Source organism: Dysidea avara, chromosome 6, assembly GCF_963678975.1.
Source record: "Dysidea avara chromosome 6, odDysAvar1.4, whole genome shotgun sequence".
NCBI classification, from domain to species: Eukaryota; Metazoa; Porifera; class Demospongiae; order Dictyoceratida; family Dysideidae; genus Dysidea; species Dysidea avara.
The window spans coordinates 2,767,430-2,795,353 of NC_089277.1; the positions used below are offsets into that span (position 1 = coordinate 2,767,430).

The 27,924-nt window shown below is 37.7% G+C and overlaps 1 protein-coding gene across 1 annotated transcript in view; it reads right to left on the reverse strand.

Annotated features, from left to right (window-relative positions):
* LOC136257280 (uncharacterized) overlaps positions 1–27,924 on the reverse strand; it is a 140,678-nt gene that overhangs the window by 15,265 nt on the left and 97,489 nt on the right. Inside the window, exons 13-15 of the mRNA XM_066050373.1 lie at positions 27,395–27,496; positions 25,306–25,372; positions 8,618–10,259 (exon numbers count right to left, since the gene is read on the reverse strand). Of these exons, the coding sequence (XP_065906445.1) occupies positions 8,618–10,259; positions 25,306–25,372; positions 27,395–27,496 (1,811 nt within the window). The remainder of the gene's footprint in view (positions 1–8,617; positions 10,260–25,305; positions 25,373–27,394; positions 27,497–27,924) is intronic.

Consider the following 27,924-nt stretch of genomic DNA (forward strand, 5'->3'; position numbering starts at 1 on the left):
ACTGGACGCATGCCGTATTTATCAATGACTGATAAATCCACACATTAGGTAGCATTAAAATCAACTGAGAAGTGCCTTATAGCAGCCTATCTATATATGTTAGTGCAGAAAAGTACATTCAAACTAATAGCTATAGTGGAGTAATCAAGGAACACAAAGGAGGACAAAAGTGTGTCCATGGTTCGTGTATTTAATGATGTTTAAGTAGTTAAAAATAGTTAATGTTACACTCAAGCAAGCATGCATCACAACTTGGATTAAACCTGGTGATTCAGGGAATCATTAGGATTACAGGAGGTGCATCAACAAGAGTAATGCATGTGCATCAATATGCACAGCCAGGTGTCATGAGGTAGAGGTTAACTATCAGAATGGACCACCAAACAAACAAAACATGGAAAAAGAAACCTTCCTGTACATTATCCCGTAGTGGCGTAACCACCAGAGCCAGATCTGCCACTAGTGGTCAACCTTTACCTGCAGGAATAGCCTCCAGAAAGTGAAGTAATCAGTCATCCTGTTAACCAGCAGCCTCCAAGCATTCGTATGGCCAGTGTCTAACAGAGAAAGACATCCCAAAGATCTAAAAGAAAGTCCTGGATGCCTTTGCTTTCAACAAATCAACACCAACTCAGATGATGGAGTGAAAATACCCCCTGTGGATGAAGAAAAAGAGGAGCTAGTCTCGCAGGAGCAAAGGAACAAGCAAGTTATCAGTATCTGAAGTCACCTTTAACGGATACCCACACCATAAACATATTTGGATTTCAAGTAAACTGATGGGTCATGACTCACTTCTTGTTGGCTGTGTATATCGAAGTCCCTCTTCTGACTCCTTACTAAGTACATCTGGTTTGTGTAATTTGCTTGGTGAAGTAAGTGAGCACTCACACTTGTTAGTCTGTGGTGATTTTAACTACCCAGATATAATTTGGGCATCTAATTTATGTAATAGTCACAGTTCACAACTGTGTCTGGACACCATTCAAGACAAATACCTATTTCAACATGTGGAAACTCCTACCAGATTTGTGCAAAACTCATAACCACATGTTCTTGACCTTATTCTAACAAACGAAGAAGAGATGATAGATGGCATTGATTTTTTTCCAGTTCTAGGTTTGAGTGATCATCTTCTTTGTCTTTGGTTTAACTTTAATTTTTATTGTTCTACTAACCATATTTCTAAACCTTGTTACAACATACATCAAGCAGATACTGACAAAATGCGTCAATTGCTAGCTTCCATTGAATGGGATGACTTACTAACACCACTTGACATTCATTCTGCATATACTGAATTTTCTGTGAGGCTTACTAATGTACTAAATGAATGTGTTCCCTATGAAACCCCTAGACAAAAGAAGAACTTATTCATGACATGAGCAGCATTACATTTGAAGAACACAAAATGCAAGCTATGGAATAAATATCAGCGTTTTAAGTACCATTCAGATTACCAGCTTTATTGTCAATCCAGAAATAAGTTATGCAATCCTCACTAGACATCTCCATAGAAACTATGAAACCAACTTGGCATCCAACAGAAGCTGCACTGTTAAGCAGCTTTGGAAGTATATTAATTCATGCCTTAAAGCTCAACCCCACCAAAGCTCCTGGTCCTGAGGGTTGGCCATTATTTTGTCTTAAAGAGTCTGCACAAGAACTATGTATTCCCCTATCCATCCTGTTTAATAAATCCTTGGAGTGCTCAATACTACCAAGCTGGTGGAAGGAAGCCCTAATAACTCCAGTATTAAAAAAGGGAGATCGTTCTCACATTGGTAATTACTGACCTATCAGTCTGACTTCGTCTATTTGTAAAATTATTGAATCTATTATTAAAGACAACATCCAGGAACACTTGCAGACTAATAATGTAATACCACCCCAACAACACGGCTTCACTTCTGGAAGATCCTACTCAACTCAACTACTACTGGCTATGAATGATTGGATGAAAGCATTAGACATTGGACACTCTGTTGATATCCTGTTTCACTTTGCTAAAGCATTCGATTCTGTTCCACACAAGCAGTTAATCTCAAAGTTGCAAGGCTGTGGTATATCCAGTAATCTTCTTGTATGCGTTAAGAATTTTCTCATGGGAAGGAAGCAGAGAGTTGTTCTGAACAACCATGAATCAGAATTGTCAGATGTACTTAGTGGAGTGCCTCAAGGCTCAGTCTTAGGCCCTACACTGTTCAATGTCTATGTAAGTGACATGCCTTTAATTGTTAACAGCTCCATTGTTCAATTTGCTGATGACGTTAAAATGTTTAGAACTATTAATACAATTGATGAATTCTATCAGCTTCAGCGAGACATAAATGTTCTTCTGAGTGGGCTAAGAATGGCAGTTGAAGTTTAACATTAGTAAATGTAACTGGTTACACTTGGGAAAACCATGTAGATTTGGTGAATATACAATTGATGGCACTACTATCACATTTTGCAATGTTGTTAAAGACTTGGGAGTACAAATAGATAGCCAACTAAAGTTTAATGATCACACCACCACAGTTACAATTGTCTTTTAGCAATTATTCAAAAAACCTTCCAAAATTTCAACAAAAACACAATTATTAACCTCTATAAATCTTATATTCGGCCTGTGTTGGAGTATGGTAATATTGTCTGGGGACCCCAGTATATCCTTGATCAGCAAAATTATAGAGAAATAAGTGCAGAGAAGAGCAACGAAGTTGATCCACAACCGTCAGGATTGTACATATGATGACCGTCTTGTTGAATTAAATTTGCCATCACTAAAATACCAGAGCATCGTGGGAATATGAAAATGATTTATCAACTTCTACATAATTATCTTAATGTAGATTCATCAGAATTACTAACCATCAATAGTTTATCAATAACTAGGGGCCGTAATTACAAGCTGTTTAAGCCACAATCATCTACTAGAGTGAGATCTTCATTTTTACTGCGAGAGCCATTAATGAATGGAATAACCTACCTTATCACGTAGTTAGTGCTCCCTCATTGAATAACTTTAAAAATTTACTAGACTGTAGCCAGTCTACTTCTTTTGTATGATTACTAATCAGTAAGCTAACTCTTGCTTGTTCTATAATCTGTGTAGTTTTATGTTGTAGTAGCTAGGCTATATTTTTTGTAAAGATCAGGATTTACAGACTCCTTGAGCCTCCTTAAACTGCTAGAGAATTTCTGACTGTTGCACCTATGCTGTCATTTTTGACATGAGTAAGCCACTAGACTATGCACCAATGCTAGCCATCAAGACCTTAGATTCATACTCCAACAGAAAGATACCTCCGGTACTTGGACATTGCAGGAACTAGATTTCTCACCAATGCTGAATGTCACTCTACCATTATAGAATTGGAAATGCTGGCTGCTGCTTGAGCTACCTTGAAATGTCACTTGTTCCTAGCTAGACTACAACACTTTCAAGTCATCACAGATCACAATCCATCTATCTCTATTCTTAACCACCACCGCCTAGACGAAATAGAGAATACTCACCTTCAGAGATTAAAAGTCAATGTAATGGCATACAGCTTCACAGCAGAATGGGTGAAAGGCACAAAAAATGATGCCCCAGATGTACTGTTAAGAAACCCAATAGCAGACCCATCACCTGAAGAAAGCCTTGCCGAGTTAGATAGATATTCTTTTTCGGCCAGACCTATCCATTACTGAAATACGAACTCTCACATCAAATGAACCACTATGCTAATGCCTAGATGATTTCAGAAAAGTGCTCAAGAAGATGCTAAGTACCAACTACTCTAGCACTTCATTACACATGGCTTTCCACATATCATAGAAATCAACAATAATTAGATGCTTGCAAGCGATACTGGAGCACTATAGAAAATCTCACCATTGATGATGATCTCATTTTTATGGCTGCAGACTCCTTATTCCCAAAAAACTCTGACCTGTTATTTTGTCACAACTTCTTGAATCCCATCAGGGTTCTGTTAGAACAAAGTAACATGCCCATCTTTCTGTATACGGGCCAGGAATAGACCACATTGACAACATCATCCTCTCCTGCCAGCACTGCTAAGGTCATCTTCCCAGTCATCCTAGAGAATCAATTGTTCAAATGCCATGAGCAGACCGCCCATTCCAGGAGATTGCCATAGACCGCATGTTACACGTACCTAATTATCGTTGATTGCTACACTAATTGGCCAGCTGTCATTTCTCTACACTCTAAAACTTCAGTTATCTCAGTTCTCCGACAGTCTTTCTGCTGCTCTGCCATACTTGACACTATAATGGTCTGACACAGTAAAAATAGGGTTTCAATACTACCTACACAAACTCTGTCTTAGTATTGAACAACTAATTCAAAAAAGTCCTTATACGGAGAAAAATGGACAACAAATCTATTAATGACCCCAATGCTAAAAAGTATTGGGGCTTGCGGTCTGATTTTGTCTAAGCATAGGTAAAATTAGTTCAAACACCAAAAATGGACAGAGTAAATATAGGCAGTATTTGTATATAAATTATGCCATGTGTTGGTGGACCACAATTCACATCCAAGGCATTTACTTACTTTTCTATACACTGGGGTTTTCTCCACAAGCTTTCTTCACCAAGGTACCCGCAGCGTAATAGCAAGGTTGAAGCCACTGTAAAGGTGTATTGTGATACTGCAACAATAATCTACAAAGTTCAAAATCTGCAGTTCAAAATCATCACTCTCGACTATGGGACATTTACGGGGTAGTTACAGAGATCAGTCCACACCGTAGATATTATGTGAAGTCAACAGGTGGCAGAGGTTTAGTCTGCAACAGACGCTTCCTACACCATCGTAGGTATGGAGGTTCCTGGCTTGAATGCTGAGCAATTTCTTGACGTCTTTCTCCACTTTTCAGCTACTGTTTATTTAGAGTACCTTGATCACTGGCTTTTCACATATTTAGTTGTTGTTTTACATATATCCTCTTAGTTAATACTCTCAGATTTTTCAAATCTCAAAAGTCAAAGGTCCATGCTATGATCAATAGCCTATCTGTATAGCTATTGATTCTTCATTTGTTTCTGTCAGTAGAGTTCACTCTGCAGGCTAGTCTGATACTTTGCTAAAAGTAAAGGTCTGGTGCAATTTTATCATTTTAAAAGAATTTAATTAGACAGTCAATGTATCCGCAGATAATTTACCTTTGATTTCAACAAAAGTGTTGCTGTGAATTGTATGCGATCATCATTGTGGCATAATTATGTTAATTGACTACATCCCAAATTTCAGGGTTTAAAAGGATTTAGTAATTGTATTTCACCAGACTCTTACTTTTAGCAAATGGGCAGCTGGCTACCTGCAACCATGACAAAAAATGCATTGGAAAACTGCTTGTGTCTATGCTCCACTGCTACCAATGGTGGTGGAACAGGGAGAACACACGTCCTTCAATAATAAAAAATGGGGGCATGCAGTGCCTCTCAAAATTGGCTTGTAACTTTGCAGGAGTTACAGCAGCATAAATGTACAACAATTACACTAATAAACAGTGCCAATATACATGGGAAAGGGAGGTTACTAATTCAACAAATTAATTACATATTCAGGTACACAACACATGACTTTAGCAAAGCTTCCAATGGGACCCTCCTATACTTTCACGTACACTTAAAGCTCATGTGAATTGTTTGAAATATTACGATATGCTCTGTTGGAAGATATTACCAGCGAGTTGGGATGTTGTTTCCAGATAATTGATTATTGTGATGATTTATTAGACTAGAGCAAAGTGTTTCATGACTAAACAGGATGGGAACAGCAACTGTATAAGGGTACTCTAAATAGATTGAGAGTAGCAATTAGTACTTTGGTCAATAGGTCACTACTTAACAGGGCCGGCCTTAAGGGTAGGCAAAGTAGGCAGCTGAGCCTAGGACCCCAGAGCTAAGGGGGTCCCTAAAGCCCTAAAACTAGGGCCCCAGTTCTCAAACTACAAATTCAGTATATAACACTAGGTAACTCTTACTTTTAAGATGATACAACTCATCGCTCGAGGTACGCATCGCCGATAAGTATGAATCATGTGGTATTTTATAGTAGCTAATGTATACTGGAATGCATTGGTGGTTGCACATGATATTCATTGCACTGTGCACTAGGACGCAGCCATACACATTAGGAATTAATGTCATTAACCACTACAATGCAAGAAATCATGTGATTGTGTAGTTTAAATTGAACAATGGAAGTCACGTCTCGAGGTTGATCATTTTCAATTGCTGATGGATATTAGTAGTCACTTTGTACACGTGTGAGTTGAATGTGCGCACTGATTTTCCGGGGCACACAGTGGCGCACTGAAATAATCACGGATACTTTGTCACTGTTTGTGCTAGAGTGGAGTCTATGGCAATGGTGTTGGCTACTTTGTTTAAGCTTTGTTCTGAACCAGGAACATAAGGTTGGAGATTTGTTGGATGGATTCCATTAATATCTATAATGTTGTAAGTAGAGGCTGCTGGATGGAGTGATCACGAGATCAGGCATCACCAGATGGGCTACTCCGTGTGCAGGTTGTGGTTTGATACTGCTTGAAGTAATAGCAAGACTCTACAAAGATTGAAAATGATCATAGCAGTACAATAGTGTATAATCATAAGTTATGATTTTACACAATCACATTTAGCGTAGTTGGAGATAAAATACACAGCAGAAACAGCAGTATGCATACACATAGATGGCAGCTATAGCTAGTATCACAACAGCCCACGCTTAGGATAGTCTTTACACAACAAGCATATAAATGTATGTTATGCATAGCCCTATATGGGTTAAATGTTTTTGCATAGCAATGAGGTTAAGACCACATCCTCTGGGGGCCCACCCAGTTTACCTTGCCTAGGGTCCCAGAATCTCTAAGCCCGGCCCTGCTACTTAATGTGCATCACATTGTAGGAAGGCTGCCAGCATTTTAATGAACAGATGATCACTGAGATACCTGTACTGTGTAGGGGTGGCTCAAGAGGGGTTTTTGAGGTTTCCAGAAATTGGTCATGTTCAGATTGAGATACTCTAATAGAGTAGTCAATCACTCTAATAAAGCAGTCACAGTATTCAGAGCAGCAGTGTAGCAAGTTTTATAGCTATAAATAAAGATCTTTATGTAGTGATATTTTATATAGCTAGTTATTCTCAGCAGGTGATTACCTTTTTTTCTTGGTCTTCACACAAAAAAAATCTAGCTATGCTCTTGATCAGAAACCATTCACCAAAAATCCTGGAGCCACCTATGCTGTGATTAATTCCATGACTAAATCACATGACCTATACTGATATATTTTGCTGATCACTCAACAGTAACTACAGTAGCCATAGTGAATAAGTAGTATTATTAAGCTTGCAAACTATACACAATAGCTAGCTAGGTACGTACTAGGCATGAGGCTATTATGCCCCAAAAATGGAGCATTATGCTTTTGAGCAGTGCTCTATTAGTCACCTATTATGCTTTTGAGAATTGCCCATTATTCCCAAAATTATGCCACCATAATTGGCTAATAATGCCAGTTTTATTGCTGTATCAGACCATTTTCATTGATGTTTAAACTTCATATAGCCTTGAATTCTTTAGCTGGTTGTTGTATTAGAATATTTCATTCAATGTGACTGCTTTATAAGAGTAAATAATATTCAGTGACTGTTCTATTAGAGTTTTTGACTGCTCTATTAGAGTATCTCGATCTTTTTAACAGAACTGTGCAATCTGCAAATTTTCCTACTGTTAAAGCTATATAATCACCTCAAAATACTAGCATAATTCCTGATTCTCAAGCATACCTATTATGCCCAAAATTATGCTGGCATAATCGCCGCATCCCTAGTACGTACTCATAAGCAGCATGATACATTATAAAATTTCTCTAGTAGGAGCCCATATGGACATGGACTCATGCATACTCAAACTGTTTGTAGGTTCTGTGGCTGTAGGGCATTACACTTTGCATCTGTTAAGTTATGGACGTTCTGTCTTGGAATACCAGAGTGTTGATTGTGCAAGTACCCCTCCCCACATTGTGGACAGCTTCCTCTATAATGGACTTCTGTACACAAATTGGAAGATAAATGCAATATAATAAGCACTTTATACCCTCCAAGTTCAATTAGAATCAAATACGGTTTATGCAAGTTGTAGCAATTCTGTAAGCAATGCAAAAAGAAAATTACTGGCATAAGAAAAATGCAAAGAAAATGAGGTAAATTTTGAAGGCACGTATATCAAGAATGGCTAGACTGATTTAGCTGAAACTCTGTATGGACAATGTCCCATCCTGCAGAATGCTTCAAAAAAATGGGCTATATTTCTGTTTAGCTGTTACTGAGGTAAGAATGCATGAAAATTACATTTTCTTGATTACACACTTGTCTGTCATGCATCCAAATGCATAGGCTTTCCTTAGCCACACGAAATATTGTGTGTCATGATTATTTAGCTATTTCCTGTCGATTCAACAAAACCATGAGCTAAGTAAGAAATTATTCTCAAGTAAAAGAAGTTGACCAGTTTCAAATACCAAGTACTGTATTTTACAATGAAAAGTAAGTGATTTGAAGTTCAGTATAAAATTAGTTGCATTTATTATATAAATTAATACTTACCACTTCACTTCATGGTGCTTCTTTCCACAACACCAGTGTATTGTCCTCACCAACAGTTTGTTGAAGATTGCCTCAGGCAAAAATTTGCCCCTGAAGTAGTAAGCAATGGCGATATCATCGGTTTGTTTTGCACGTAGTTCATTAGCTTGGTCATAGACAAGAAGCGATGGCACCATGTAAACCTCAGAAGGTTCTGACAAACACTCCTCCCCAGGAAATTTTGTTTTAGTGGGAACCTTTGCTGCCAGGCTGAACTGTTCAAGTAAGCCCAAGATGACATTCCTGTCTTTCAGCCGTTTGCAGTGGAACAGCATAAAATCAAAAAGATTACCCTCCAGAAGTGCATATTTTTTATAGCGATCATGAGACTGTTGGAGGTCACAAGTATCAGGATAACAATCTAGCGTTGTGATGACTGTACAGACAAGATCAGACACCTCCTCGGGCAACAGAAAAACTTCATTCTTTAAGGATTCTAGTTCAGGAAAGTAGAGCAAGATTCCCTTTTTGGTATAGTAACCAAGGACAGCACTGACATTCTGTTCCTCTATGCCTGCTTCTTTGGCAATAGCAACAGCTCTTGCTTTCTCTATCCTGACTTCTTTCAGCTCCAATATCTTTTCTTCAAAACTCAAGTAAGAAGTAGGCCTCGGAATGCAAATAACCCACTCAACAGCCTTCATAATAGTGGATCTGAGGTGATTGACCACCCTCTGATCTGGTCTGCTATTGCCAATGAAGTAAAAACAATCTTCTGGTGATCGCGGCAAATGCTCTAAGAGAGGTGTACCATAAAAGTGTTTCCGAATTTCCTGTATCATTTGCATTTTCTCTTCTGTAGTGACATCTTCAGCATGAGCACCAATCATCAGAACGACAGGAACACGAGGTGAAATTGAGCCTTTTGGTGCTTCCTCTCCGCGACTGTAAACAGACTGAAGTAGCACTTCAATGGTTTGCAGATTGGTCTTCATTCCTCTGACAGCAATCTTCTCTTTGGCTTTTGTTGAGTGCTGTCGAGGACTCACTGGAGTATGCAAACCAATTGATGCCTTAAAGACCAGCAATGCCACATCCTCTGTTGCCAGAAACAGGAAGTGTATTTCATAGTATACTTCTTGTCCACCAATATCAAATACTATGATTCTCGTTTCATCTTTCTTGATATCCTGAGTGGCCATTATCTTTTTAAGATCCTCGATTGCTTTTTGGTGGACAATAGGATTTACCGGAGGACTCTGAGGGGTTGGGTCTAATGATATTAGTGCCATTGCAGACTTCATCTCACCACGCCGCTGTTTTGGTATTTCTACAACTCGTGCAGTAGCTGTTATTTTCTGCCATTTAGAAGTTGCTATTGAACGGGTAACCTTGCAGGAACTTATGGAGGCACCAACAGTGGTCTCCTGGTTAGGTAGGAACTTCTCATTCATGAGGGTATTGATGGTGCTGGTCTTCCCTGCTCCCTCAGCACCAAGGGTTACCAGTTTAAACTGGTTAGAAGAACGGGAACCTTTCTTAAGTGCCTCTCTGTATGCATTCAAAGTCTTTTGATCAAATTCTTCAGCAGGTGGTTTATCTTCAGTAGTTGGTTGATCTTCAGTCTGTGGCTTATCTTCAGAAGATGGTTTAGATTCAACATCTACATTAATATAAAGAGAATAGTGTAGTGAAAAATGAATCCTATGCATTATAAGTACAACAGTATAGAATAGTAAGGATACATCTGTTAAATTTGAGACATGATATAGCCATACATAAGTAATGTTGTCATGATTCATTAAAAATAATTATCGCTAGTTAAAATCTAGTGTCCAGCATAGGGAAACATAAAATATACAGCAATATCTTTTATATACTTATTTTCTTATGAGTAACATTTGTGGCTGTAGTTCAGAATCACAGACAAAATTTATAGTACAAAGTTTCATAGTGGGTGCGGCAAGTGAACGTGTGATGATCACTCTGACCAGGCTGCCTACAATGAAACATCCTGCAGGATGACACCTTTGCAAGTGAGAAAGAACGGAAAATTACGCTCAACTACTCTAATAGAACATACAGCTACCTTACCAGGTGACGAATCATGGGGACAAGATCATTTAGTTGCTATTGCAGTCTTCAATGTGTAGGGAGACACAGACACATTTTCACTCCTTGGTAACTCTACAGGGACAGCTGAAACTTCCAGAAGCTCTATTACTTTATATCCGTTTAACTACCCTAATAGAACACACATGACCTCTAATTGAGCAACCACTCTTCGTATGAAGGATTCACCTGGGCTATGCTGATGCCTTAATTCTGAAAGCAAATAAAATACAACTCTTCTCTATCCAAAAACACATGCTGGTATTGACCTTCTTGCTCAGTATTGCTGATTAACTTGAATACCCATACTCTGCACTTTGCAGCATACACACTTTGTCATGCAATAAGTAAACAACACAACAATACCCTGACTAGGATGTAGAAACAGAACCCCAATTCAGTTACTCAAATTCTAAATATATACCACTATATGTGACAAATGCAAGTTGAATTAGAATTTAGCTCATTGTGGTGATGCACCAACTATTGGTAAACTGATCCTCATACCACACTCAGACACTTTATGTTAGTTCATGCAACATCATCCAAATGAAGTAGAGTTCATCCCAATTGTGGTATTTGTCTGCCGCTCAAATCTAATTCTTTTATGTATGTGCATGATTGTGATGGGATCTGCATGAGTACTGCACAGATGCACAGAAATTCCAGTGCACAAGGCCAACCTACATTATAAAAACTATGACGTCAGGCACTCTTTGTTCATGAAGCCACCAACATTATAGCTAGATGTTAGTGCCACACACAATTGAAGAAATTATGCGTGCACATCAGTAGCTATGCATAATCATGACTCCATTGGTATGTAATGATGTGATTACTCCTTGATCATTGGTAAATTTAAGTGTATTCACACAATAGCACATAACAATTGTCTTAGTATCATGTGCATTTTGCGGGGGGTTAATGGGCAAAAATTGCTTGGCAGCACAAGACTGTCACAAACTAGGACGCAGGCCTTTGAGAGTGCCCATATCCTGTTGTTCTCCATAAATCATCAAGATTCTTCTTAAATAATGCTACTGTTGGTGCAGAAATAACATCTACTGGAAGAGAATTCCACAAATTAACTACTCTGTTGGTGAAAAAATTATGCCTCACTAGCAGCCGAGATCGAAATTTAAAGAGTTTATGGTGGTGACCTCTGGTGGTATCCGTATTACTCAAAATGAAAAATGAGGTAGGATTGATGTCATAGTAACCATTTCAATATCTTGTAGGCCTCATTTAGATCTCCCCTTTGACGTCTACAGTACAGTGAATATAAACCAAGTCTCTCTAGACAAGTTTCGTATGGTAAATCAAATAAACTTGGTAATAACTTAGTGGCACGTCTCTGTACTTTCTCTAGGAGATCAATATCTTTGCTAAGTAAGGGCTCCAGACCTGGATGCTATACTCCAGGTGAGGTCTGACATAAATTTTGTACAAAAAAGTCAACAAGTCAACAGAAATAAGTTTGAAGGACCTTCTTAATAAACCAAGAAGTAGCATAGCTTTTGCTGCAGCCTTCTGACACTGTAGAGATGGTTTCAAGTCTTTAGTGCACCAAATACCAAGATATATTTCTTCTTGCACTTCTGTGATTTCAAAGGGTAAGTTGGTGGAACTATCCAGCATAGAGTACGTGAACGGAACAGAGTTACCAATCTACATCAGCTTACATTTAGCTATATTGAACCGAAGCAACCATGTGTGAGACCATTGCAACAATTGGTCAACATCACTTTGCAGCCTACGGTGATCATCAAAGCTCTGAATAACAGAATAGATTTTTGTGTCATCAGCAAACGTTCATACATTAAGGTCCAGGATGTCATTGACATATAATATAAACTACAGGGGCCCTAAAACAGACCCTTGGGGGACTCTACTCACCACCTGAGCCTAAGATGACAAGTGACCATTCAACACAACTCTTTGGAAACGGTTGGAAAAGTTTGATAGCCACAAAGGAAAATTACCGCAAACACCAAATGTCTCCAACTTAGAGATCAATCTATGCTGAGGTACAGAATCAAATGCCTTACTGTAGTCTAGAAATATGACATCAATGCCATATCCCTGATCCAAAGCAGAAGTCCACTCTTCAAAAGTTGATAACAAGTTAGTAAAATAGGACTTCTTGTTAACAAAATCATGTTGCTCACCATTAATATGCCTTGCCCATCAAGAAAGGTAACCAATTCAGAACATATGATAGATTCCAGGATCTTAACAACTAAAGATGTCAAACTAATTGACCTGTAGTTGGAAGTTGGTTTCTTTGACCCTTTTAAAAAAAGGAACAACGTGTGCCTGTTTCCACTCATCAGGGAGGACACCACTAGATAAGGATTGAGAATACAGAATGGTTAAAGGTACATAAAGTGTGTTAGCACAAGCTTTTTAGATGTAAGAATGTATACCATCTAGGCCAGGAGCTTTGTTAACCTTGAACTCAAGTAGCTTCTGAAGAACCGTTGACTCTGTTATGTTAATATCACAAATGCTATCTTCAGACACAAATGAGGGAACAGGCATACTAGATAAATTTTCTCCAGTAAATGTTGACTCAAAGAATTGGTTTAGGATATCAGCCACCTCCTGATCATCAGCAGTGAGAGAACCATCACTCTTTTCCAATGGGCCAATACTAGGTCTAATTTTCTGTTTAGACTTGATGTAACTATATAGTGTTTTTGGATTAGAATGTAGGTTGTCTAACAAGGATTGTTCATAAGAATTTCTAGCAGATCGTATCTTACATTTGACATCATTGTGTTTTGCTGCATAGGTGGCATAGTCAGATCTTGATTTGGAATGTTTGTATTTGGTAAAAGAAAGTTGCTTAGCTTTAATGGCTTTAGAGAGGTTTTTGGACCACCAAGGAGGAGTAGGTTTATTATTCTTAGGAATGGAAGTCGGGATGTATTTAGCGATGGCATCTTGAACTGTCACCTTAAACACATGCCAGTCATTATGAACATTGCCAGACAGACCTTCAAACCAGTTGATACTCCCAAAGTAATCATTTCTAGCCTTGTAATTACCTTTCTGTAGTTGTACATAGGGACACTCTTTTTGGAACTTAAATTTCCAGAGTAAACAAACATGGTCAGTACTACCTAGAGGGGATATATGTGTGACTTCATCAATAGAGTTCGGGTCAAGGGTAAATATTAAATCCAAAAGTGAAGATTGTTGGCCCTGTATGTGACATGTACCACTGGCAACTAGCTGGACTAAATAACTTTGTCAAAAAATGAGGATGCTGCAGAACTATCACTACCAGTGCAATAGATTTCAGCCCAATTGATAGTTGGAAAATTAAAGTTGCCCATAATTAAAGGTGGGTAAAGTTGACTAACTCGTAAAGTCTACCAATGATAGATAATAGCTTTTTATTATTTATTTTAGATGAAGATGGAGCTTTATAAATGACACTAACAAGGAGAACTTCAGTGGAGGAAAGTCTGACTAAACACCACAAGGAATTCTCAAAACATACATCAGATAGAACTTTACATGGAATAGCTGACAGTGAAGAATGTACATAAAGCACAACCCCACCACCAACTCCTGTTGGTCGATTGTCACTGAAAAGGTTGTAACCATTTATGCAGAGTTCAGCATCACCAATGGAACTGGTACACCGAGACTCTGCTATTCCAACAATCAGTGGAGAATGATCATACACAACTGCTTGTAGTTCAAGACAGCGTTGAAACCGGGTCGAGTCATCCGGGTCATCCGGGTCATCCGGGTCACATTTTCTCCGGGTCATCCGGGTCTGACCCGGTTTACAATTTATCCGGGTCTGACCCGGATTGGATCACGTGAGAAACAAAATTGTTCGTTTGACGACGTGGAACTTATAAACGCTATTGCGTAGCTCTTTCGTGAGCCACGCCCACTTATCGCATTACCAACATATGCTCAGCCACGCCTATTTGTTAGTAGGTGCAGTATGTAGCACGAAACTGAGGGTATCTATGGTGAGGGGTAGCTATTGTCAGTAGGTGAAGACCTTTTTTTTTTTTTTTGGTCTTCAACCTACAGCTAGGCTGAAGTTGCAATATTTACTCAACACGAATCAAACGCTCAAAATGCAGACTCGTTCGCTCGCCCGAGACTAGCCGAAACACATCTCGGCTTTAATTAATCCGGGTCACATCCGGGTCAATCCGGGTCACATCCGGGTCTGACCCGGATTGCTATCCGGGTCAGTGGGTCATCCCGGTCAGCAGTAGTGACCCGGTTTCAACGTTGGTTCAAGAAACTTATTCATAATACTTTGAGTGCTGGTAAAAAGACAAGTAATAGCAGACACGGTATAGCTAGACACATTCTAAATCTTCTCATGATGATTATCAGCGTGGATGGAACAACTCAGTTGTTCTTCCGCACTATCTTGCCATTTTTTATCCTATAGTTCCTTCCATTTATCATGATGTTTTACCTCGAGTTTTTGCTAATACTTGTGCAGGAAACACCTAAGAGAGTATGTAGCTGACAAGGGATTGCAGTAACTTTAGAAGACACAGGTGTACTTTGCACTGTCAATTTGAATTGTTGTATCTATAGAGCAGTGGCCGTTATTGAACTGATGAATGGATGGAAATGAGAATAACCTATTTTGTATGTGGTTCGGGATTCGGGATTTCTAAACATTTCATAGATTTTTCTTTTTTTCTTTTTTTAAATCTTTGAAATACAATGGAAATATACACATAACAACAAATGCTACAATTAGAATCTATAAAACAAATTATATAACCACAACAAAAAAATACAACTATGGGAAAAGGGGAACAACAAAGAAAGAACAACTACAGGGAAAAGGGAAAGTTATCATCACTACCTTGCAGAGCCCAATACCTTAAAATCATTTGAGCATTATTCATCCATAAACAAACAGAAAGTTGTTAAAGTAAATTTCTTCTGGCCACTTTAGGTGAAATTCCACTACGGGTAGTGGTATGATCAGCAATAACCACCAAAGCAAAAGGTGTCCATATTCCAAAACTTTCCATAATTAGTGGAATGAAATCACCTCCTTCCTTCTCCACAATAGCAAGGTGCTTTGCATCCTTAGCCACCTCTCCAGCTGCAGCAGCCACGCCAGCACAGGAAGCAGAGGAAGAAATATGAGCAGGCTGAGTAGTGCTGTGGACAGAGACATTGAAATAGGCAGGACGACCAAGTTGATAATCAGGATGGAAAATGTCTCCTGGATGTGAACTGTCATCAAAAGAGGCACATTGCTCTTTAAGAACTCCCAGGTGGTCTTGTAATAAAGCATGATAAAGGATGTTAACTAAGGCATCATGGTGATGGATTCTCATAGGACCATGAGAACAGCCTAAAAGATGGTTACCAAATCAATCTATAGAAGATAGGCATGTACACAATGGGGAAATGGGAAATGGAGAAATACCAAGCCATAGACACAAACCAACAATGAACTCTGGACCGAGGATAGCTAAACCAAGAGAGGATGAAGGAATAGCTTTGAGCCAGCCACTACTGGTACCAGAAGAGTGAGAAAGGGCAGTCAACCGAGCTGGGTCCCGAATACTGCAAGAAGCAAAATGATGATTGAATTGATGCTGATCTAAAGCAGATTATGCTGTGAAGCTGAAGAAATGGGAATGTCAGAGAACATTGCGGCAGCAGCATCTTCATCAGGGAAATCAAGCTGACCGAAGCAATAAACAGAAGTCTAGAAGCTAAATCACAGATACTATTGCATGAACCCAAAAAAGCAGCTGCAGCAGACTGGGTGGATTCTCATAGACCTAAACCACCTAGGCAGAAAGTCAAGCTGGCTTGGTACCAAGATGGATCAGAAAGACTGCAATTCATAATATGGCCGACACATTTGCAATGATTAAGGTCAAATTAACAAAGAAATGGTTGTAACACAAAAGAAGGAAGTGTTCTAAGTAGGTGGATAATCTTGCAGCTGCTGAGCCAACTTCGCAGAAGATGAAGTTCCAATTCACAGTCTTCCAAAAGAGGATTGAGGACACCTTATCTATACGACAACATAAATACTTTCTAAAGAAAACATTGTCTCCCCAAAGTGCAGATCCTAATAGCTTTAGACCATCAATTCTTAGCCAATGCAACAATATTCACCAAACAAAAAGGCTGGTTCTTTGATTTGTTGCTTACAGTCATTTCAACTTGAACGCTTGCTTTATTAAATTGCCAAATATGTACTTGTTTTGATGCATGACCCTGTGATGGTCCCACATGTTATGATCAAACAGTTATAATCCAGTATGGTCAATTGTTCATCATTTATTATCAATGAGAATTAATAAAACACATGTGAGGAGGGGTTAAGTTATTGTACCATACATATTGCAGGCTAATAATCCATAGTATATATAGATGACCACAATACCACACACTGTACAGTGTAGTTGATGATTGTATGCTTCAAGTGCTCACTTGTTAGTTAAATTGTACATAAATAATGTTATACTTTGAGAGCTTTTGTAAGCGCACGTGCTTAACAGCCAAACTACTGCAGTATAAAGCCAGTGAAACTTTTAAGAATGTAATGTTTCACTTCTCAAGAACAAAAAGGTCATGTAAATTGCTCTAATAAATTAGTAGAGAACTTACATTATTATACATATCACTATCTTCTCATGCACTGTACAGTGATGGAGGAAGTGAGGGGGGACTGGCCCTAGTATAGAATTTCTGGCAGCAAGGGGTTTGGGGAACGCAGCCCCCCAAAAAGCTGCCATTTTAGCTTTCATGATGTTGCATAGTTCACCAAAAGAGCTCCAGTCAAAACAGGCAATTAAAATTAATTCCTTAATAGATACCAGCGTGATATTCCCTATAGGCCAGAGTGACACTGCAACAAAATTCACCAACACTTCACCACAAGCGGGTTACGAAACCTTCCAATCCAGCAGCAAAACACAACTGGTATAGCACAAGCCAAGACACTATATACCTTGCTTCAATGTCACAAAACTTTCACATACAGCCTTTCTTGTGTTTAGAAGCACTGCATGGTGAGACTCTGTCCACAAAGTTAAACAGCAAAGCCTCAAAGTTTTATTCATTGAGATACTGTCTGAACTTTCAAATGCCATTTTCTCTACAAATACTAAAAGCACTTTGGAATGGGTTAATGTTTATTATGCAATCACATTAACTGTTTCTTGTTGGAATAAGCTGTAGATGATGTTTAACCACTCTATAAATGTGAACATGCACCTTACAACTACCAACAAACAGTTCACCATCATCTTGATGTACAAAATTTACTACACCCTAAAGAAAGTGAATAAATACCTGGCTGTTATCATTAATTGTAACTTCTCCTGGTCAGACTATATTGCATGCATTTGTAATAAAGTGCAAGCTTGCATTTCTGCTTGCAAAAAAGTTTTGAAACAATGTTCTTAAACTGATGCCAAGAACACAAGCATACTTCTCTTACATCAGACCAATAATTGAATATGTATCCATACACCATGCACTATGAGAGATATTCAAAAACTGGAAATGTTATATTTTAGCATCGAGCTGCTTGTTTTGTTTTAATTAATTCTCACAATACGCGATATATATATTATATATATATGATAAACAAGCTAACAGTGAACTTACACTTTGAGATATGTGACCCAGTCTGACAAAAACAGTTTTATTGCCTATTTAAAACTATCGAGAAATTCTGGTATTAAGTATTCAGTGTGTTGTAGCTTGCCAATTGTAGAAGCTAAGTGTACCAAATTTTCACACAATTTACAATTTCTTACCTTCAAGAGCATCCACAGTAGAAGTAGCCAACACTTAAGTTTTCTGTCATTAAAGATAGTTTTTATACTGAGGTTGACTGTACCAGGCGAGCTCCAAAAAAGGAGGGAAAGGGATTGTTTGAAATAATTAAAGAGGAAGGAGTAGGGATGAATTGGGCCAAGTTATGAGCCATTAAGGTCTCAAAACTGGCTAAAATGAAAGGACACTTACAGCACATGTCTTTATTCAACTCCACGAAGCTGTACAGCCACACACAACCATCCCCAGACTCCATTGGGGCCCCAGAATGCTTGTACAAATTGCCAATGTGCTAGGGAAAAGCAGCCATAAAAAACAGACCACTCAAGTCCGGCTGATTTTGATTGTGAAATTTGATAGTTTATTTATGTAGCTTTGTGTTCTTGGTGAAAGATCAAATCTGCTATCATGGGTGATAAGACCAGTTTTGCCAGACCCAGTCACATATTGGCAGTACAAGATGTTAACTCATCATGTTAGTCTAGACTTTATGTTATAGTTAAAAGCACCACCTTGTATATGCAGAGAATACAACACGAATGGTGTGTCTAGTCTCGTGTGCCAGACGGTTTGTGTGGGGGTGGTAAATAAACCATCTGGTCACTGTTGCACACATTCTGTGACCACTGCTGGAATGTTGGCAGAACCAATCAGACCACTTTGTGGACGCTGTGACGAAACAAACATCAATTATTCAAATTCTTAGGGTAATGAAGAACTGAATCTAGGCTACAGATTACCTTTTTCAAAAGTTTAACAATGCCATGGGATTAGTATCTTTGTTTCCCTAGTACAGAGCTCTTAAAAGCGTTGTTATAGGAATAATTATGGTTCACTATAGATTTGTAAAATGGCAGAATTGTCAAGGAGGATGTTCAGCAGTTTTTCAAATACGTCACCAGGATATTACCAGTACAATTTTCGTCTTAAGTATGCTCACAAAGGTGATTGGAATGATTATTACATCATCCTTGCCATAAAACAATACCGTGATGTAATCTAATTGCATTCCAGTGAGTTCACATAAATTGTGCAACAGTGACAAGATGGCTTATTGGCTGCCCCCACACAAACCATCTGGCACGCAAGACTAGGGTGTGTCTAGAAGCTAATACAGCATGAGGCAAAGCCAAATGCTGTAATTGCCTGAGACACGTCTTGAGCACTGTATTTTTCATACACACAAGCATAGGCAGAGCTTTAAGTATTTTACTGTACTTCCTGGTCGTCTTGCTTGTAGCAATTTACTTCAGTAGCTGAATCACTTCAATTTTGGTGATCAGACTATCAGTCAGTTGTCTATTTGTAGTTGCAAAATGAGCTGGTAGGATTAGCTTCAAATTGGCTAATTTCAGTGTCACGCACATAATGCATTGTGCCACCTGTGTGGGGTTGTTCCTTCAATTTTCCATGATCAGAATATCAGAAAGTGTTCATGTAACCTATTTCCAGTCATAGAACCAACTGGTAGGATTACTCTGGATAGTTTTAGCAATTTACAATGTCATGAATGTGATCAATCGCCTTCTGATGTTGTACACTTATAGTTTTTAGCAGACTTTAAGAACAATGTATATGTACAGCTATACACAGTAATTGTGGTCCCCCCTGTGATAGCCTGTGACACTTTAGTTTAGCATGCAAAGTTTTGTGAAATAACATTCATGCATATCTAACTCTAATTCGACTTTTCAATAATTTGGCCAATGAACAAACTAGCACTGATAATTTCAATTTCTCCTCTTACAACTTCCTTTTTACTAATAACAGTATGAAAACTTAAAATGTGCACAACTTGACTACAACACTGGCAAACAACCCCATCAAGGCCAAATCATGAAAATTCAAAGCAACCTATTGTGGAATAACACTTACTTGATGCTGGAAATTGTGATGGTCTGTGGTGCATATTTATGAGTTATTGATTGAGAAAGCATACTGTGTGGCTAGTCAGGGTGTGTCCTATAAAGCAGTGATCACGTGATGGCAGCTGGTGTTATTGGCAAGTGAATTATCTAATGAACTATAATGTTAGATTTATCAACAACAGTAGCCTGGCTGCCTTGTTCTGATAGTCATCTGAGATGCTTCACTATGGTCTATGGGTTTCCACATTAATTGTGTTTGCACATGACCACAAACATGTTATTCAATAAAATTGTATAGCTGTTCTTAACAAGGGCATAGCGAGGGGAGTTCGGATGGTTCAGATAAGCCTCCCCTTTCAGAGACAGCGTTTTTTAAAAATTAAAAACCACACCAAATCTTACAGCCCTGGAGTTCTCAGTAGTTGCTTGCACACTGGCAGCGCACTGTACTACTTTTGAGGGTCATATCGCATTAATGCAGAATTCAAGTATTGTATCATGTGATCAATTGTGCATGTAATGCATGGTGGCAATGGCGAAGACTTTTGGCTTATTTTTTAGACATATTACAAGGCAGGAGCTGCGATAAATTTGAGTGGTCATGTTATACGTGTATCAGGTTAGCACAAACCATGAATAGTTGATGTTGAAGATTTGTAACATGTTGTGCGCATGTGATGTTTCAAATGTATTGGAGTACAAGCCAAGTCGGAAGTGCCTGACCATCAACAGGGGGACCAACCAAGAACAATGTATTCCGGGAAGAAAGTATTGCCAACTAAGTAACTCAGATGTGGATCGAGGGTTTCTGTGTGTTAAGAAGTTGAAGTTTGCTTTCAGCACGTTGTCTGGAAGTGAAGATTAGATAGTCAATAGATCCTTTACACCCCCCAGGATTGGAATCTGCTGTTTTCAACACCTCCTTCTGCACCTCCTTCAACACCTTTATACAAAGACATCTGTGAATAAATGTATTGGTAACTTGACTGTGCCATGTTTTTTCTCTGTTCAGTGGACAGTAGGGATGATAAGTTCACTTCAGTTCGAATAATGAATGATTGGTAAGTACATAAAACAAATTGCAAGCTAAGAAGATGATATTTTGGGCAGTTAGAACTAGCCAAAGTTTGCTGCATTGTTCAAATGATAGGATTCCAACACACAGTGCCAAAGGAAAAATGGACTACTGACTTCATTGGTTCAGTTGCTCAACCCAAGTTATATATACTTATGGACCGAATTTAAGGTTCATACAATAAAGTGATTAAACAATTCGAGACCAAAGTTAAAGTCACTTGCATCGGTCTGGCAGTGACTTGATATATATGCTCCACAATCATCGCCTTTATGCCCTATTTGCCCTATTCACAGTAAAGAAAAAGATTACTGAAGAAAGCAATATGAGATTTACAGTAGAACAATGATTCAACTTTTTTCACCCAGTCAACACCAATTATTAATAAATGGTGCAGATGGTCTGAGCACAAAGTACAGCAAGTATGTGGAGATCCCTATCCTGGGATCTATGGTTAGTCACAATAGGTTTATAGTTTCTATAAGCTGCATAAACAGCAGTGTATAGGTTTTAGCTAGTTAGATGCACAAACAGCACCTTTTAATGTTACTGCCAAAGAAGGACACATTTTGTGTATGCAACATTTTCATTCAAATGTGGTATAGGGAAAGCACCCAGGTCTTTCCCAAAGACATTCCATGCACTTCCCCTTCCAGAAAATCCTGGATACTCCTCTGCTTAAATGATTTAACACCACCTTAAACATTCTTTTAGTTCCTTAAACATTCTTTTAGTTCCTTAAACATTCTTTTAGTTAAGGGTGCTCGCGGCTATTTGAAGCCATACAACATGCAATTTTTGTATTGTTGCTAATACTCACATAATGTATAAAATGAATCCATATGCTACTTACGTTGGAAGTTCTTCTCTTTCTCTTCAACACAAACCAAACAGAATTCTTCTAGCCTATACCATTTTATAACTATGCGTAGTTCTTTATGAAGCGCTTAAATCGAAACTAGTCCTCCATTTTTCACAGTAGCGCACTGGAAACCACGTTGAACAAACTTCAGCTTATAACTCACAACTCTATGTTTAGTATTAGTACACAGCGTACATAGAACTTAAGTTAGTACTAAAAGTGTGCTACACCATTCAAAACCTCATGTTCTCGGTGCCGTAACTCATGAAGCCATAACGCTATGGACAAAATCTAAACATAGACCTCTGGAGAATTTATCAGCAAATCTCCCTACAAAATTTGAAGCTTTTACGGCTGTCACTCAAAAACTAGTTTTATTTTTAGTAAACATGTGCAAAGATTGCGTGCGCCCAACATTATTGATACAATAACCACACAAATTCCTATTAACCGCAATCACCAACTTTTCAAAATAACATGTCATAAACGCTGTTCTAAACACAAAAAGCTCTGTTTTCTCTTCTTCACACAAAGGAACAGCTTCTTGCTCCGCCTGGAGTCTCCAAGTCGCTCTTGGATAGGTTACGCTAGGCACGCCATCATCAGCAGCTTGTAACGCCTTGTGATTCCAGCTGGTAACATTGTCCCCTACATAAGCAGCTTACAATTACAATACTAACTACCAGCATACCCTATCACTTGAGAAAACAAGACACAAACGCATGTTGCCTACAAGCGAAAAGTGCGTTCACACTTGTTGCCTTAAATAACACTTACTTTTAGATTAATTCATAACTGTTGATCCATCAGACAATCATTTGCTAACACTTCAGTGACGATTCTAAAGCAAAAAAACATGCTATTTTTCCTCGTGTTCTCTGGTGCAAAACATGTCCGCTTAACACGGATACTACAAGTATGTGTAGTAATGCCAATTATGATGCAATAGCCGCATGTGGTTTCTGGGCTGGCACTTAAATGGCTTCAAATATCAGCGAGCACCCTTAAAATCAAGATATTGTTATACAGTATATCAACTGAAGATGACACTTGACTGCTTTATCACAAATAGTGAGCACGAGTATATACACACATCTACAACACCAAATTGACAAGAAACTAGCCATGATAAGGATTTAAAAATAAAACAGTTCTGTGGAATGTAAGAAATTGTTGCAAACAGTTAGTGAAGATTACAGTCATAATCAGTTTCAGCATAATTTAGAAAACAATGGCAGTAAATGGCCTTCTCCTTCATGATACATCCTTTGGTAAGGATGGTCTATTTTGCTTTATTTTCCACCTATTTTCATTCCAAACTTTTCAGTTTCCCACTTATCATGTTTAATCCACATCATGCTCAAACATTATCTATTTTATTCAGCAAAAATCTATATTACGTCATAATTTCCAAAATACATAGTTATTATCACACTGTTTAGTGACTGTTCTAGAAGAGTACTTTGATATTCACTTACTCTTACCATAGCAAGACCCCATAATCAAATTTGCGAAAAGGGGTCATTCACTCCTATGAACATGGAAGACCATAACTTACTCTGCAAGAAACATACCAACCTGATATTTTCTCCATCCAGTAAGCTATGCATGTTGGTACTCACTACTAAGTAAATTTCAAGTCAATAGTATTTTCTCATATGCAATTATGACTCGGCAAAGCTGGTAAATTGGTTGTGTATGGAAGGTCACATATGTGGCCTAATCTTAGAAAACCGTCAATATCCACACATTTTTCAAAATTTATTTTATTTGTTCTTAATTGTTATCTATAGGAACAGAGGAATTTACTGGCTAAGATTCAGTTTCATAAGTTGAGCAATGTGGGAAATACAGCACTAGACAGTCGGACAAGCAAATGTATGTACAGAAGCCATTGAGAAAATAATCTACAGGCATTTACATAAACTATCATAGCTTACTAATATATAGTGTAAGGAGTTGAAACTTGGGTCATTGTGAATCCACTTATGTATAGCTTTTCCCAAGGTACCGCATGTTTCTATGAAGAAGGTGAATTCACTGAAGAACGATCATTGGTAAATTCTTTCATCACCACAACATAAACAAGCCTTTGTAACTCACAAATCCTTCTGTGTATGCCTGTATGGAAATGAAAACAGGATTTTTGAACTTCATTTGAACAGGTGAACATGATGATGTCCAGTATGTATCTATTAGAGTAACCGATGAGGTGATAAAACTTGCGTAAATTCTTTTCTGGAAGTTGCATCATTTACTCATTGTTTTCAAATGCAATTTACAAAAGCGCTATTGTGCATAGATCAATGGTTTTCCAAAATTCAGTCAATTTATTGCTTAAGACTGTTCTATTAGAGTATGCTGATCATCAAATAGCAATAAGCTGTGTTATCAAGTGTGACTGTTATATTAGAGTACTTGATCTTTCCAAGCAAATGCACAGAGCAATAATAATTATTATGTCCTTCCATGTGTACTTTCCAAAATGTGCAATTTGCTACCACAATTACCAAATTCATTTTCTGCAGGCTTTTAAAATAGCACTTCAAACACTAACTTACACTTATCAACCACCAAATCATAAAAGAATGCCATAAACTTACTGTAGGCCAAGAAATTTTTGTGGTATTGAATTTTTAAGGATTGCCAAAATGTGGTAAAATTAGTAATTTTTGTGTAACAAATCTTTGTGGTTAAGACATTGACTTCCATACAACTTGTACCAGGGCTGTAAAATATTTAAATTTTGTTGATAAGATGTCCATAAAAACCATGAAAACTTGTATCCCATGAAATTTCTTGCCTTACAGTAACTAGCTAGTGTCTTTCATTAGTATCTTTCTTTCTCTCCTCATCTTTTACTTCAAATAAAAACTGTGCATAGGTTCACTGATACTGGTGACCAATGTTTTACAACATTATTATGGCATATATACATTAGCACATCATTCTAAACATTGGTATAGAGGTAAAGTGATACCTTTTTGTACTTCAGGTGATTGAGAGGCACTATCCTTCAACATTTCTTCAATTTTCCTTCTGTACTCCTGCAACATTAGTGCATGTACAATAAAGAATTAATGTTTCAAAGATACTCTAAAAAATCCCTTTACAGTATAGCAACACTACACATACATATTATACCTGTATAATATAGTTCCATGTATTATTTGGCTACTTTGCACACAACTGAATCTCATGAAAACAAAATACACATTACCCTACACCTTTTAACATCAGTAACAGCTTATACATCTGTATCATGTGTAAGGCCACTATATATCACATAATATAAGAGGAGATAAGGCTATACCTATTTGAAAAGTTATTGCTTGGACCTGACCAACTAAATTTTACATGGATTATAGTAAAATAAGACCATGAAATTTACAATTGTTCCAAAAAGAAGATAATTCAAATTTTAAACTTGTCAGTTGTTCTAATAAAATGCATTGTACAAACTTCTGCTCTTGTAAAGCATTATTATTTCAAAGTTATCCATGAACATATAGATCATTGGAAACAGCATGCTATAATTTCTAGTTCATGACATCCATTTGAGCTAGTACTATACAAAAACTTTATAGCACTGTCTGTTAATATCTCACTGTCCTATGTGTGCAACTACAAACTCTGTTTAGATTCCTTCATAACAGCTTGGTGGCTTGTAACTTGTTTGACATGTCTGTAGACAATGCAGTAGCTGTATATTTCTTCATTGACTGAGTCATTTTTCTGGTACCAGGATCTGGCAAATAAGATTTTAAAATAGGTATGGCCTAACACACTACATAATGTTTTAACAAAAATGAATTAAATATTTATCAATCCTTCTCATCCAAATTTTATTATATACTTCAAACTTGTTTTTAACTCCAATTTCTCACACTTTATAGGTACAGTCTTACTAATACCACTTCCAATTGTTAGCTTCACAGTTCTGTATAGCTCATTCTAAATATGTCATGCTTATCGCAACATCTGCATAATGCATGCTTTCCAGGGGCGTAGGAAGCATGGGTGCCATGGGTGCATGGGCACCCATAAATATTTTCAGTGGTGTAACTAACGGGTGTCAGTACACTGTACTATATATATTACTGAAACGATTGAGATACTCTAATAGAGCAGTCAATGACTCTAATAAAGCAGTCACAGTATTCATTCAGAGAAGTTGTGTAGTTAACTATGTCGTTATAAAATATTTTCAGCAATAGAAGTTGCAGCCATTGCTATCAGCTTGAGACTTTTTTTTTTGGTCTTCAGCTTTACCACTGCACACCCATAAGTTAAATATCTTCCTACGCCCCTTTCCTTTTTGTGTGTGTCATTTATATTTTATATTATGTGGTGGATTATGAAATTTCTACTGGCCATAAACTGACTTGTAATTAGTTTTCCTATAGTTTTTATGCATGTGTGTACTCTTAAAGTGTTAATTGTTATGAGTTATTTAGTAGTTTGTTTCTCAATACAATCAGGTAAATTTATCACCCACCGCAGTGATGATTAAAATTGTGTGGTAAACAATTCTTTATAAACAAACAGAATATGAGACAGTACAATTGAAGTTCCCAGCAGTTCTGCTGTTGATATAACAGTCTATAACATTAGCCAATTCTAACTTGTATGCATTTTGAAAATCCTACATTGTTTATTGATTGTTGTACTGAACAAGGTAGTTTTTATAGATAGTAAAAGTGATATTAAATCATGAAACACTTCATGTACAAATGAAAACCACCGATGTTCTTTGTTTACCTAATAATCACACACTGTGTAAATAGAGTAAGGTAAACTAATTGTTGTGAGTAATCACAAAATATAGACTCATGGCCCTGATTTATAAGATAGTGAAATTTGATGTGACATAGTAATACTGTACAGTTTAATATTACTGCAACTGATGTATTGTTGCATGCATTCAAACTATTATAGAATATATATAATCCATACCAATGAGGTTGTGTAAGGATTAAGTACTGCTGACAACATACAACTTATAAAGCAATTACATAGTAAATGCTGTTGAGGGCTATACATATGAAAACAGAGTACGTATATCATACCTCATCAAATTTGCTGATGTCCATTTTGAGCTCCTCCACAAAATACTTCACTGTACTGGTCTTCTTCCTATCAACAGCCCGGTGTAGGGGAGTGTTGTGTTCCTGTAATGATAATTAACATTTCAACACCATCACATTAATTTTGTAGTAGTTATGTACTACATGCACTATCATACATCAATTTCAATGTTTATACAGCTTGGTAAGAGAAACTTAACATGTACTGTATATTGTGACATCCAGACACACAAATCACACAAGTGTCTATGCTGCAGAATAATGAATGAATTTCATAAAAACAAAAGTTGCCCCTAGCAACCTGAGTTTTACAATATTTGTAGGGGTAAATATAATTATATCTATCTAATCCAAAACAGCCAAGCTGTAAAAAAAGTGTGCGGTCCTCAAAAAGGCTATGGTGAAATCCAAGGTGGCGGCCAAGAAATGGCTGTGATGGTAGGTTAATGGTAAAAATTTTAATAACGACAATTCGGGTGAATTTTGGTGCCACTTGGTCAATTGGCACAAAA